Source organism: Sminthopsis crassicaudata, chromosome 1 (genome assembly GCF_048593235.1).
Source record: "Sminthopsis crassicaudata isolate SCR6 chromosome 1, ASM4859323v1, whole genome shotgun sequence".
Lineage (NCBI taxonomy): Eukaryota > Metazoa > Chordata > Mammalia > Dasyuromorphia > Dasyuridae > Sminthopsis > Sminthopsis crassicaudata.
In genome coordinates this window covers 500,230,720-500,245,461 of record NC_133617.1, presented here as the reverse complement: position 1 = coordinate 500,245,461, position 14,742 = coordinate 500,230,720, and the positions used below count along the sequence as shown (strand labels likewise).

At 33.9% G+C, this 14,742-nt stretch overlaps 1 protein-coding gene across 5 annotated transcripts in view; it reads left to right on the top strand.

The window, feature by feature from the left end:
- LOC141550644 (zinc finger protein 474-like) overlaps positions 1 to 14,742 on the top strand; it is a 95,442-nt gene that overhangs the window by 69,922 nt on the left and 10,778 nt on the right. For 3 of the 5 annotated variants that reach the window (XM_074281512.1, XM_074281515.1, XM_074281516.1), the window contains exon 5: positions 1,497 to 1,565. The exons of 1 other annotated variant lie outside the window; for it this stretch is intronic. In XM_074281512.1, coding sequence (XP_074137613.1) covers positions 1,497 to 1,565 — 69 coding nt within the window. Of the gene's footprint in view, positions 1 to 1,496; positions 1,566 to 13,795; positions 13,975 to 14,742 lie in introns of all 5 variants that reach the window. One more of the 5 variants, XR_012484651.1, reaches the window with a different exon arrangement.

The window sequence follows — 14,742 nt, the reverse complement described above, 5'->3', positions numbered from 1 at the left end:
ACTTTTAGAACCAAATAAAAAGAATTTATTTTATCTTGGAGATGACAGGGAACTCTTGGAGATAGGTGGGATGAGACAACAGTATCACAAAAATCTAGAAAGAGGAGAATATCGAGAAGAGGCAGCAATATCAAAGACTACAGAGAAGTCAAGAAAGATGTTTAAGAAAAGGCAATTGCATTTGGCAACTAAGAGATAAGTGGTTGCCTTGGAGAGAGTGGTTTTGGTTAAATGTTTCATTCAGAAGCCAGATTATAGAATTAAAAAAAAGAGGAGTAGAAGAAATGGAGACACCTATTGTCCATTGAGTCAGTGGAAATGCTTATATAGACTAAATTGTGAAGAAAAGATCTTGTACAAAAGAAATTTATACTGTAAGTAATATAAACTTGAAAGGATTGAGAGATTGGTTTTCTAGATAGCTGAAAGAGTGGAAAATATTAAACAATTAAAAAAAAACATAATTTTGTTACTGTGAAAAGGTGTGGCCAAGATGGCATTGGTTAAAATCCACATGCTTATTTTCTCATCTCTATTAAAATATTCATAGGAATGCTTTATTATACACAAAGGACATCTGAATAAAAGTAAAATAGGCTTTTGAAAATGCTTTTTTAAAAAGAAAAATGGCAGACAAAATAGTCATTGTCACAAAATTGAAGGAAAGATATAAAAGATTACACTATTATATTTTTGTTCATTATAAAATAGTATTTTACATGTTGGAGTAAAAATGTATGATTAGGTCTCTTCTAAAAGGTTGTCTCCCTAAAATATGTAAGCTAGGATGTCTTATCCTTGGTTTGCTGGTCAAAGAGATCACTAAGTACATGTTTTATAATAAGCTCTTTTATCCTATAACTTTTATAGAGAATTCTCAAAGGCAAGAACAAAGCAGAAACTGGGAATTTCTCTGTTCTCCTGAGACTATAAACCTCTCACTTCATTTCTATTCATTATAGGTCACCTGGATTAGCTTCTCATCTGGTTGGCTGGTAGGCCTTGAGGCTAGGCAATTCCTCTGTAGTATCCTAAGAGAGGGGGGAAAGGAGAAAGAGTGAGGGAAGTTGATTGGAGAAGAAAGATTCTCCCTTGAAAACCCAATAGAAAGATATAGGGTATTTTGGAAGTTTTCAACCCCATCTCTTAAAAGGGAGAGGCAAGAGATTAGATGACCACTATATCCAAATGGGGCTAACACGTTAACAAGTGCTTTCTCTCCCTTTTGGAATGTAATAGGGACAATGTCAAATCTTTTTATTGCCAACTCAACCTACAAAAATGCAAAAAGCAGGGGAAGTGGGAAAATGCCAGGCACTTGTGCTAAGTATTTTACAAATATTATCTCATAGTATGTACTTAATAAGTATTTGTTAAGTGAATAGATGAATATATTTTATCTATTGGAATTCTTATTAAAATGCAAATATTCTTGGTAGTCTAATAAACATTCATATGGCAATTTTACAAGTATTGTCTCATTTAATTTTCATAAGGACCCTGGGAGGAAAGATACTATAAATATTATCATCGTCATACAAGGGAAGAATCCGAAGAAAAAAGAGGTAGGTAAAGCCCCCCACTTAAACTATTAAGTTTACAGAATATATTAAGTATATAACTATTAAGTATAAGAAGTGGGATTCAAACTTAGATTTTTCTGACTTCAGGCCTAATGCTTTCTTCACAATACTATTCTGCCTCTTCTAAAAGTAAATTTTTTTTTTTTTTTTTTTTTTTTTTTTTGGTTCATCCATGTTTTAATTGAATTAGGAAGTTCCCAGGGCAAAGTTTCTCTGTAAATCATAATGGTAGAGAATTGCCTGGGGCACAGAAGAATAAAAAGGATTGCAATGGGTCAAAGGACCAGTATGTATTAAAAATAGAGATTTTAAAATACCATGGTCTTCCTGATTCCAAGGCCAGCTCTCCATCCACTATGCCATGGTGCATATTATCAGTTGTTAGTTTATCAGAGTAGTCCACTGACCTTAAAATGGGCCATAGGACAAGTAGACAAGGGAGTGAGGAAAAGGAGGTCCAGAGCATAGAACTGCTTAAGAGAAAAGGAATCTAGTCTCTTGGCAAGTCAATCCCAGTGAAATAGAGTCCCTCCACATCTAAGGGAACTTTTGAAGACTTGGAAGCAGGATATTAGGGACAAACACAACCCACATCATAATTTTGTCATGGTCTGATCCATATGCAAAACATTATTTCCTGATATTTTAAAAAATGCCATTAATATTTACTCATTTGCACACTTAGGTTTTGACTTCATCCCCTCTTATTTCCTGATATATATATATATATATATTTAAATGCCATTAATAGTGACTCATTTGCACACTTAGGTTTTGGGTTCATCCCTCACCTTTTGGAAAATGCATGAATAATAGATAAATGCAGCAAGATATCTGGGAATTTTACCATTTTGGCATTTTGAAATTCTGAGGGGAGAAGGAATGGTCCTAGTTTCTAGAGGACTCCAAAGATTTCCCCTCCAGCCAGAGCTCAAATAAGGCACTCCTACACTTGGCAACAGGTTTTCTATTCTCTATTCCCAACTACCCTTTAACTTCTCAATTCCACACTCCTAGTTTGAATTCTCCAAATATCTTAATTTCCCCTTTCCCTGCTCAAGACTATCAGTTTCATGTAATCCAGACAGATCTATGGCAATGTTATTCAATGATCCAGCAAAGGAGCTTTAAAAAAAATGAATTGATCAGACCCAAGGCGGCAGAACAGAGGCAGCAATTCAGCTGAACTCTCCCAAGATTCCCTTCAAACAACTTTAAAATAACACCTCAAATTGGATTCTGGCCTGCAAAGTCAACAAAACATCAGAGTAAGACATTTTTCCAGTTGAAGACAATTTTTGGAGATTGACCAGATCAGATGGGTCACCAAAGTGGTTGATCTGGAATACAGTCCATGCCATGGCAACACCAACAACAGGCTTTAGAAGCAGCAGCAGCAATGGCAGCATCATATTTGAGGCTTCTCAGCCCAGAAATAGTTAAGAGGTCAGGCAAATGGTCAGAAATAGATTACAGGGGACCCTTTGTTAATACTGGATGCAAGACTAATGAAATTGTCTATAAGGAATTTCAAAGAGTAATTCTAAGTGAAAAGAAGGTACAGGGCCCAAATCATAGTTTCAGGGCAGAGAAAGAGGGTCCTTCACAAGGGAATAGTCCCTTGATTTCAGTTTAAAAGTTAAAAAACAAACACAATAGTGCTTATAGTCACAGGAGAGTTGGGGTCCAAGTAACAGTACCAAGGGCAAAAGGAGATAGTATTTGTGTATAAGAGACCTGGTCACAATTCCAGACCAAAATGGAACACTGATATTTGTAGTTGTAGGGTAACAAGGACCCTTCCTAGGTAAAAACCAGAGCACAGGTCAGAAAAGAAGTGACCATACCTCTTCTTTTTATTATGCCATATTGGAAGCACTAAAAACTTCCAGACTCACAGAACCAACTCTAAAAATAGCACGAAAAACCTAAAGCGTAGGACAATGTTGCCTGTACACCAAGAGCCTGATTTTAACATAAAGTTAAAAGTCAAATAGGCTTGAAAAATGAGCAAACAGAAAACCTGACTATAAAAAGCTATTACTGTGGCAAAGATCAATACACAAACTCATAAGACGACAAAAATGTTAAACATCTATAAGTGAAGTCTCAAAGAAAAAAAAATGTGACCCAAACACAAGTCTAACAAGAATTCCTAGAAGAGTTCAAAAAGGATTTTATAAACCAAAAAAGGGTAGAAGAAAAATTGGAAGAAAAGTGGAGGAAAGGGAAATGAGAAATTATGCAAGAAAATTATAAAGAGAGTCAACAGTTTGGTAAAAAACAAAAAGGCACAAAAAGTAATTGAAGAAAATGATAACTTAAAAGAATTGGCCAGATAATACGAGGCATAAAAATCAACTGAAGAGAAGAAATCCTTAAAAAGCAAAATTAGCCAAAAGAGGTACAAAAATTCACTAAAAAAATTACTTTAAAATTAAATTTGGGCAAGTGGAAGCTTATAACTTCAAGACACATCAAGAAACAATAAAACAATCAAAAGAATGAAAAAAGAAAGTGTGAAATATTTCATTGGAAAAATAACTGGCCTGGAAAATAGATCCAGCAGATATAATTGAAGAATTATTGAACTAGCTAAAATCCATGATCAAAAAAAGGGCAGCAAATACATTATATATATGTGTGTGTGTGTGTGTTTGTGTATGTGTGTGTGTGTGTGTATGTGTGTGTGTGTGTATGTAAATACAAGGAAAACTGCCTTGCTATCTTAGAACCAGAAGTAAAATAAACTTGGAAAGAATTCACTAATCACTTATTGAAAGAGATCCCAGAATGAAAACTCTAAGGAATATTATAGCCAAACCCCAAACTTTCAAGATCAAGGAGAAAATATTGCAAGACCCCAAAAGGAAACCATTCAAATGCCATAAGGAACCAGAGTCAGGATCACAAAATACTTAGCGGCTTTCACATCTAAGAACTTTGAAATATAATATTCCAGAAGGCAAAGAAGCTAGAATTATAACCAAGAATACCTGCCTAACTAACACAACTGAATGTAGAACCTCAGAAGAAGAACTGAGAGGACTTTCAAGCATTTTTCATGAAAAGACTAGTGATAAATAGAATTCAAACACAATTCAAGTATACAAAGGTAAACTATGAAAGAAAAATCATAAGGGCCTCCATAAGGCTAAACTGTTCTTCATATATGGCAAGAACTTTATCATTATTAGAACAGTTCAAAGGAGTATACACAGCACTGATGTGATGCAATTATGAAGAGATCTCAAGAAATAAGGGCTTAAAAGAGATGCACTGGGGGAAAGGGGAAGGAAAAGTAAGAAGAAGCACTTAGGGAAAAATTCAAATGACTAAAAGCTCACATCAATAAAATAGAGGAAGAGCAGATAAATGAATTGAGCATTCAGTTAAAAAAATTAGAAAAAGAACAAATTAAAAATTCACAAACACAAAATTGGAAATCCTGAAAATAAGAGATCAACAAAATTGCAAGTAAGAAACCCATTGAACTAATAAAAGTATGAGCTGTTTTAATTTTTTTTAAATAATAAAATAGGTAAACCATTTTTAAAACATTGATTAATTACTAAAAGAGGAAAAAAGCAAATTACCAGTATTAAAAATGCAAAGGGTGAACATACCACTAATGAAGATGAAATTAAAGTTATTGTTAGAACTATTTTTTCCAAATATATAACAATTAAGTTGGCAAACTAAGTGAAATAGATGTATATTTACAAAACATAAAGTATGAAGATTAACAGAAGAGGAAACAGAATGCTTTAAATAAGACCATCTTAAAAAAGGAAATGGAACTAGCCATACATGAACTGCCTAAGGGAAAAAAAAAAACACCCAGGATTAATAAGTGAATTATACCAAACATTTAAAGAACAATTTCAACACTGTAGAAACTTGTTTGGAAAAAATCAACAAAGGAGGAGTTCTATAAAATTCCTTTGACAACACAAATTTACTGATACCTATGAAAACATTTCTCTAATGAATATTAATGCAAAAATTTTAAATGAAATATTAGAGATTTGTAGCAATATGCCACAAAAATCATACATTATGACCCAGTGGGGCTTATACCAGGGATGCAGGTTCAATATAAGGGAAATTATCAACATTAAAATAATCAAAAATCATATGATTTTCAAGTAATATCTAAAACCATATGCAACTATTATTTGTAATGGGGATGAACTATAAGTCTTTCAGATAAAATTAGGGTGAAGCAAGGATACCCAATTACCATCATTATTGAATAATATATTAGAAATCCTAGCTATAGTAATAAGGGAAGAAAAATAAATTAAAGGAATCAGAATAGGAAAAGAAGCAATTTTCACTTTTTGAAGTTGATATAATGACATACTTTATAATTTTGGCTGCATTGTTTTTGTTTGTGCAAACTTTTGTGCAAACAATTTTCATTCTTTGAAGATCATATAATTATATAGTTAGAGAATCAACTAAAATCTAGTTAAAATACTAATTTTGGCAAAATTGCAGGATGTTAAATAAACTCACATAAAATCATTTTTATATACCACCACCAATTTCTAGTAGAGATAGAAAAAGAAATTCTACTTAAAATAACTGCAGACAATATAAAATACACAATTTCAAAACATTTTCCACACAAATACAGATCTAAAAACCTGAAGAAATATTCATTTGCTGAGCTAATAAAAAAAATATATGTTAACTTACTTATTCAGTTCCCTATCAATCAAACTACCAAAATATTTTATAGAGCCAGAAAAAATTATAACAAAATTCATGTGGAAGAATAAAAGGTCAAAAATATCAAGGGGATTAATGAGAAAAAATGAAAGTATATGCCTAGCAATATCTAATCTCAAAATGTATTAAAAATGAGAAATCTTTAAAAAAAATTCTGATACTGTCTAAGAAGAGTGGAGTATCTATGGAATAAAGTAGGTATATAACACTCAGTAGTAAATTACCAAGTATTATGATATTTAAGAAACCTAAAGACAGGTTCTTTGGGAACAAGAACTTACTATTTGACAAAAATTGCTGGGCAAACTGTAAAGAAGTTTGAAAAATAATAGGTATTGATCAACATATCTTATAGAATATACCAAGAAAACATTACAATGGGTACATAATTTAGACATGAAAGGTGATATCAGCAAATTGGGGGAGCATGGACAATTTTATCTATGGATTAAGGGGAAAATTTATTGAGGAAACAAGAAATAAAATCACAGGGAGTAAAATGGATAATTTTGATTAAGTTAAAAAGGTTTGCACTAACAAAAACAATGCAGCCAAAATTAGAAAACAGGAAATTGAGGGAAAATTTGCATTATTTCTCAAATACTGAGGGAACTGAGTCAAATTTATAAAAATACAAATCATTCTTCAAGTGATAAGTGGTCAGAGGATCTGAACAGGCATTTTTCAGAAGAAAAATCAAAGTTATATTTAAAAAGCTCTGAATCACTATTGATTATGCAAATTAAAACAATTCTGAGATTCACTTTATACCTACCACATTGACTAATATCACAGAAAAGGAAAATGACAAATGTTGGGAGAAAGGAGATGTGGAAAAATTGGGACACTAATGCATTATTAGTGAAATTTTGAGCTGATCCAACCATTCTGAAGAGCAATTTGGAACTATGCCCAGGGGGCAATACTGTGAATACTCTTTTAACCCACCAATACCACTACTAAGTCTATAGTCAAAGAAATCAAAAGAAAAAAAAATACACGCAAAAAAGGACTTATATAAACAAGATAAGTACAGCAGCTTTTTCTGGTGGCAAAGAATTTGGAATCAAAGGGATGCTGATCAGTTGGGGAATAGCTGAACAAGTTGTTGTACATGATTGTGGTGTAATATTGTGCTATGATAATCAGGATGGTTTCAGAAAAACTTGGGAAGACAATATGAATTGAATATGAACATATGAAATATGAATAGAAGAATGAAGTGAACAGAATCTGAATGGTGTATACAGTAACAGCAATGTTGTATCATGATCAATGGAGTGACTAAACTATTCCAATTAATGATCCAAGATAATTCCAAAGCACTTTGATGATAAATGCTATCAAGGAACAAAATAATAGAGTCTGAATGTGAATTGAAGCTTTTTTCATTTTATATTATTTATTGCAACATGAATAACATGGAATTTTTTTACATTACTTCATATATATAATTTATATTACATGCTTTCACAGTGGTTGGGGGATAGAAGAGGAGAATTCAAAACTCAAAAAAAAATTAATGAATGCTAAAAAGAAATAATGAAATTTAAAAAAAATTTCAGTCTAGGGAAAATAAAAAAAATTAATTTTTATTTAGAAAAGCCAGATAGCATTGATATTGGGGCAAGTAGATGGCATAGTGGATGTTGTGATAGGAGGGAAGTCAGGAAGACCTGAGTTAAAATTCTACTTCAGACACTAATTGTATGACCTTTGGCAAGTCACTTAACCTTATCTGCCTCAATTTTCTCATCTGTAAAATGAGCTAGAGAAGGAAATATCAACCACTTCAGTATCATTGCAAGAAACTCTAAATAGGGTCACAAAGAGTCAGACAAGGCTGAAACAACTAAACAACAAAATGTAATTTTAAAAGCCCTTGATATTATTATAGTTCCTTGAAGTAGCCATAAAACATCATATTTAAACCCTATATGCACACACATCTATATATACTATTTATTATATACAAATACATATACAGATGCTACAGTCAAAAGTATGACAACTATAATGATTTTCTTCAATGTTGACAGAACAGGGTGCCTGAGGATCTGACCCGGCATGCCAACATTTTAAAAATATAGGGGGATGCACCCTCTTATCTTTAAGGCTTTTGCCAGACAACAATAAGTATTGTTTTCCCCAGAAGTCTACTTTCATGTGCTCATTGTCCATACCTGTCTTTTAGGATTTTTATTCCTTTCTTCCCAATTATCATTAAGATGTAAGTTGAACTTTGGTGTATGGGCTTCCCAAACTATTACCATACCACTTCCCTCCTTGCCTTTACTGAATTATCTTAGGCACAAAAGTTTCTAGTTACAGAAATTTTCAGTACTACTGTTTTCCTTGCTTCTACCCCATCCCATATGCCTTCAATCACTAACCCTACTCAATATCCCTTGCTTTAAGGCTGTTCTGCCCCCCTTTTAATGTAGTCCTCTTTCTAACCAGCTTCCCTCAGACAGGGCCTACCTTAGTCCTGCCCTATCTTTCCCAAATACTGTCCTTTTTGATGTATCTGCCCTTAGGCCTACTAAAAAGCTTTCACAGTCATAATCCATTTCTATAGAGCTTTTCATTGAAATTTTGTGTTATCTTATTCCACAAAGGCTAAAGTCTCTTTTATGCCTTCCAAAGTAAAAATTATTTAATCTTATTGATCATCTCCATTATACTTATTGCAATGGGAAGGAAAGGGCCTTATTCTGTTACTAATTTAATATTCATTATCAACTTTTTCCTTACCTCAGGAATGGTAGAAATTTTAGATCAGAAAAAAGAGGAAAGGAGTAGGGATGCTGAGGAAAATTCTAAATAAAGGCTTCCCACCAACAGTAGCCTAAATCAGTAAACATTTATTAAACAACATTTAAATGCCCCTAGGAAATAGGGATACAAAAAAAGGAAAAAGATAGTCCCTTCCTTGCCGGAGCTTACAATCTAATGGGAAAGAAAACATTTTTAAAAAAATGGATAAAGCAAGTTACATACAGAATAAATTGGAAATAATTAACAGTAGGAATGCACTGGTATTATGAGGAATTAGGGAAGACTTCCTGTAAAAGGTGAGATTTTAGTTGAAATTTAAAGAAAACCGAGTAGTAGTTCAAGTTAAGGCAGGAGAATATTCCAAATAAAAACTTTAAAAAACTGTATGCATATATGTTACATGGATATATGTATACATAATGTTAAAAAAAATAAGCCATAACCAGGAATAGCTGAGCTTGGGGGGAGGTGATAAAGAGAAGTAGGGTAGGAAGTACAAATTACAAACTGACATACTATTATTTCAGGGAAGATAGAATTTTGTGATAGCCTTCAAATGACAAGAGATGGAAGGGCCTACTTTACCTAAACTATGAGTGTACAATACACATATAAGCATTATGATAACAGCATATTTCTTATCTGGAAGTTAGTTAACAAAAGAATGATTGCTACTTGGTTGTGTGGGGGTATATCTGAGAAGGCTGATATTGGTGATTCAGTCTTCTCACTAAACATCTACACATGAAGGAACTTTCCTTGGGTCCTTGGCTACAAGAAGTTATTTACCATTCTCTTACTCTTTGGTAATTTCTTCCTAGCCTCCAAATCATCCTGAAGCTCCCCTGACATCACAGCATGACTGAAAGCTATATATCCCAGACTGTTTGGACTCCCATTGCTCTTTTGCAATAGGACACAGCTGTAGTTCATTGTCTGAAGATGTGCTTTTCCCATGCCCTCCTTGTTGTGGTTGCCTTACTTACTCCTCATGTGGTAGCTGCTTAAATATACTGCTGTCATCCATTCCCCACATGTATCCCACCCAAGAAAATTATGTTTGGGACAAGAATTTTTCAGTGCTGGTAAGGCCAATTCCATTATGGAGCTTGATTTTTCATAATCCTTGCTCACCATTTATTTAATAACTAAGCTCAGAAGTGATGTGCACAAGTACAAAAATGCACTTGAGACAAAAATATGATATACATTATGTTTCCATGCTTCTTTTTAGAGGCATAAGTTCTATAAGCTCATATTTTTAAAATTTCCTTGAATTTGTTCAATGCCTCTTCTACCAGGTAGCATGTAATTCTTTGTAGTATATATTAAAATTAAAAACTCCGCATAGAAAGGTTATATGCTATTTTCAGGGAATAATGACTTAAGAGCTTTTGTTACTGTTACCATCTCTTGGGTGATAGGGAGCCCAGGAAATCAAAGGAAATAGTGCCACAAAATATTTTTAAGAAATCTAATTCCAAGAGACTCATGATGGAAAATGCTGACCATATCTAGAGAAAGAACTATGGATTCTGAATGCAGATTGTTTTTTTTTTTTTTTTTTTTCTTTCTCATGGCTTTTCCCTTTTGATCTGAGTCTTTTTTTTCACAATATGTTTACCATGACTGTACATGTATAACCTATATCATATTTCTTGCTCTCTTGGGGAAGGGGGGGAGGGAGAGAGGGAGAAAAATTTGGAACCTCAAAAACTTAAGATGAATGTTGAAAACTATCTTTATGTGTAATTGGAAAAAATACTATTAAGTAAACAAAAGAAAAAGAAAAAAGAAATGCCATCAAAGCAAGTTCTGAGGCTTGTTGGTAGAATAAGAGTGGTATTCCCTGGGGCCCCACCATTGAACTATCTTTGGTGTTTAAGCAATGGCTTGTTTCCATAGTAATTTTTAGTAGACAGTGAGGTAAAGTGGATAGAGTGCTAGACTTGAAGTCAGGAAGACCTGAAACATTAACTATGTGACTATTAGCAGATCATTTAATGTTTTTTCAGCTTCAGTTGCCTCATCTGTATACAAATGAGGGTAATAACGGCACCTATTTCCCAGGGTGATTTTGTAGCTCAAATGACATATTCTAATGTTTTGCAAAATTTAGAAATCTACATAAATGTCACTTAGTATTAGTATTAGTTTATTCAACCCAAAATATGGGCAGTTAACAATGAGTGTTTTGGAGGTAGCAGAGATAGTCAAACTGGGTTATTCAGTACAAAGTAAATTTGCCAGAACATTACTGAATGTTCCCTTTGTTTTATATTGCACAGACTTTACCAAAGAGAGAGAATTCCAGCATTTCTTAGCAGTATAAAACAGGACAATTAACAGCAAGAAAAACATTGTTTAGGTAATATTATGATAATTAGCAGCAGTGGCTAAAGAATTAAAAGTTATGTGAAAAATGGGTCCAAGTTATAGCAGTATACATACATATATACATATACATATGTATATGTGACTATATATGTGTGTGTGTATGGATATACATATACACACACATTTATACACACACATATATACACATATACATATGTATATACCCGTCCTAGAATTTTTAGGTCCCTCTCTTCATATTCTGGCTAACCAGGACATACCCAGTAGTTAATAGAAGAAAAAAGAAACCGTGAGCATAATAGACTTCTTGTTTAAAGGGGAATCATGTTTCATCTATTGGACCTGTGATGCAGGAAATTAAGCTTTTATATATATATATAGTGGAATAATGATATTTTCAGTCATACTTATCCCTGTCATAAAAGCTGCATACAGCTTCTTAAATGAAATCTGCAATTTTGACACTTTCAATCTAATTCTTTGCTCTGCAATAATGTTACATTAGCTAAATTAAGACCTTCCCTTCCACCTTCCTTGGATTGCACTTTCTATGCCTTGGCAAGCTAAGGCCAAAGCACAGTAAAGACCTAATTCCCCTGTTCTTATCAACTTCCCCCACACCCTAAACTTTCATTTCCCTTGGCCCTATCTGTGATGACATATCCCAAAGAATCAGGAGACTGCATATTATAAGAAAAAGGCTTGATGTGGTTTCTGGCTAGAGTTTCAATCTCTCCCAGTCTTGCCTTGTTCCCTGTTCATACACATCCATGGGTTTTTGAAAGTACTGGAGGGACAGGCTGGAGACAAAACCCTGGCAGCTGGCAAAGTCACAATAGACCCAAATTGAAAATGGCTGAGCCTTCTGCCTGATAGTGATGAAGTTGATGAGAAATACAAACTGCTCTTACCGTAGTTCGGACTGGATAGGTCGTGTTCTTTACAGTGGTTGGGACTGAATTGCATATAGTTCCCGAGAACATATGAATTAGGAGTTAGGGTGTTCAGAACTCAAAAATGTGGGGCAGGTTCCAAGTTCAACTGCAGTTCAATTAATATAATGCATGGATCTAGGCTTGGAAAATATAGAACACATTAGCTTTTTATGTTATTAATTTTCTTTCACATCCGCTTTTATTTTTCTGTATAAGTTTTCTGGGCACTGTGCTTATTCTCTTTTTTTAACTTTTTCTAACGAAGAAATCTTTTACAATATGGCATAAATGTTGTTATTTATGAATACATCATTTATTTCCATGTATGTTGAATTAAATAGTAGCTTTGGTTCACTCTTTTTCATAAAGAAATTTAATAAAAATGACTATTTTTATTCTCCAAAAAGAAAGTTGCTTCTTCATTTAAAGGGACCTATCTATACCTAAATAATCTTGCAAGTACATTAACAAGTAAAAATTGTAAGATTATTGTTACAAAAATAATTTTTAAAGAATAAAAACTTTTAACATTTTCTCTCTTTGGGTCTTAGTTTACAATTCTTTTCCTTTTACCCCACTCCTGTTTTCACAATTTTTATCACTGGATTTTAAATTTTTTTTTCAAATTCATCTTTTGGAAGACCTAAGCCTGCAGGGGGAAAGGAAGGTGGGAGAGTGGATTAGTTTTCCAATTTGGTTTCTGTATTGAAATAATTAAGTAGGGATTTTTTCCCCCTCAATTTTTTTTCCTACAATATGTGACAATTAATTTTGCTCTCCTTGGCCTGCTTTGACATGTAGCATATCAAAAAGTCAAAAGCTATGGTGATTCTGCTTGGGTGAGCAGAGGTTATACACTGTTAGTTATTGCCTCTGTAATTGGCCTTGTACAGCAGTAATATCAATCTCTCTAAGACTCTGTATCTCCTTTTCCAGTTGACTAACTTTTTTTCCCCCCATAATCTTCCTGTTTTTCTCGGATGGTTTTTATTTTTTATTTTTTCCTCAATCTCTCTCACTTGATTTTTAAAGCCTTCTGAATTCTTCTATAAATTCTTTCTGGGCAGGTAGCCATTTAACGTTACTCTTTGGGGTAGAAGAGGCTTTTTTTACTTCACTCTGAAGATGAGCCCCGGTCTTCTCTGTTCCCATTGTAAGTTTCTATGGTTGGGTGGGTTCTTCTTTACCTGTTAATTATTTTTTTTTAATTTTTAATTTTTTAAAAAATAAGAACCATTAGTGTAAGTACCTCTAATCCTGGGTTGGGAGGGATGATGCCTCTAGCTTCACTTCAGCTCTCCCCTCTGTCCTGGAACCCCAAACTAAAAGCTCCACCCTCCACAACCAGCACTGTCCCTGCCCCACTGCTTCTGCACTCACTGGGTGTGCTGGTTCCTTCTCGCCCAGGGCCGCAACTCTGCACCACAACTGGGCCTGATGTTTCTACCCACCAGAGGTGTCCACAGACCCCTGACTCCTCACGTTGTCTGGGAGATGAAAATTTCGGTGGTTCCTGCTGAGGCTCCAACCAAAACCAGCTAGCCCTAGGGGTCCCCTCAAGCTGTTTCCGTGGAGCTAGCCTGGAGGTATTTACACTTCACACTGGTTAATCCCATCCTGAGGTCTTTCTTCTATTGTCCTAGGAGGACCCCTGTTCTGCCCCAAATCTTCTTTATTTTTCACTAGTCTATGTTCACCCTGAGGCAAATTTTGTTCTGTTATTGAGGGAAATCTGGAGAACTTGAAATTTTGTGACCTACTCCACAGTCCTCCCAGAATCCTCCCAGTAATGTCAATCTCAAAAAAGAAAATGGGGGTCACTAATCTGTATGTAAAGATCCTTGCAGCTTAGTTTTAAAATGCAATATTAGCTATGTTTTAGTGTATATATTTATTTCATAAGACATTTCCCAATTACATTTTAATCTGATTCAGGAGTAGCCTGCACATGTCTATTATAAAACTGTCTATCCAGGTATCACCTGGAATTTGGAATTCCAAGCAAGGCCAGCTTGACAGAATAGTAATTATATGGGTAATTTAGATGAAATTATTCTACCTTTCTCTAGCCCATTTTTTTTTTGTTGTTGATGTTACACAGGTCTTTATTATCTAAATTATTCAGATTCAAATTCCCCAGATAACCTTTGCTTATATTGTGTTCTTTGTTTACCTTCAAAGAAACCACATATATAAATGATTTGAGAGACAGATTCTATGTGTTTATGCTTGGTGTTGAATTGTCTATTGCCTTTTATAGTAAAAAAAAAAATAGCTTTTTTTATCTCTGGGAACTCTTTTGCCAACTTTCTTCTACTGAAAGAGAATGAAATTTAATCTGCTTATTAACTTTT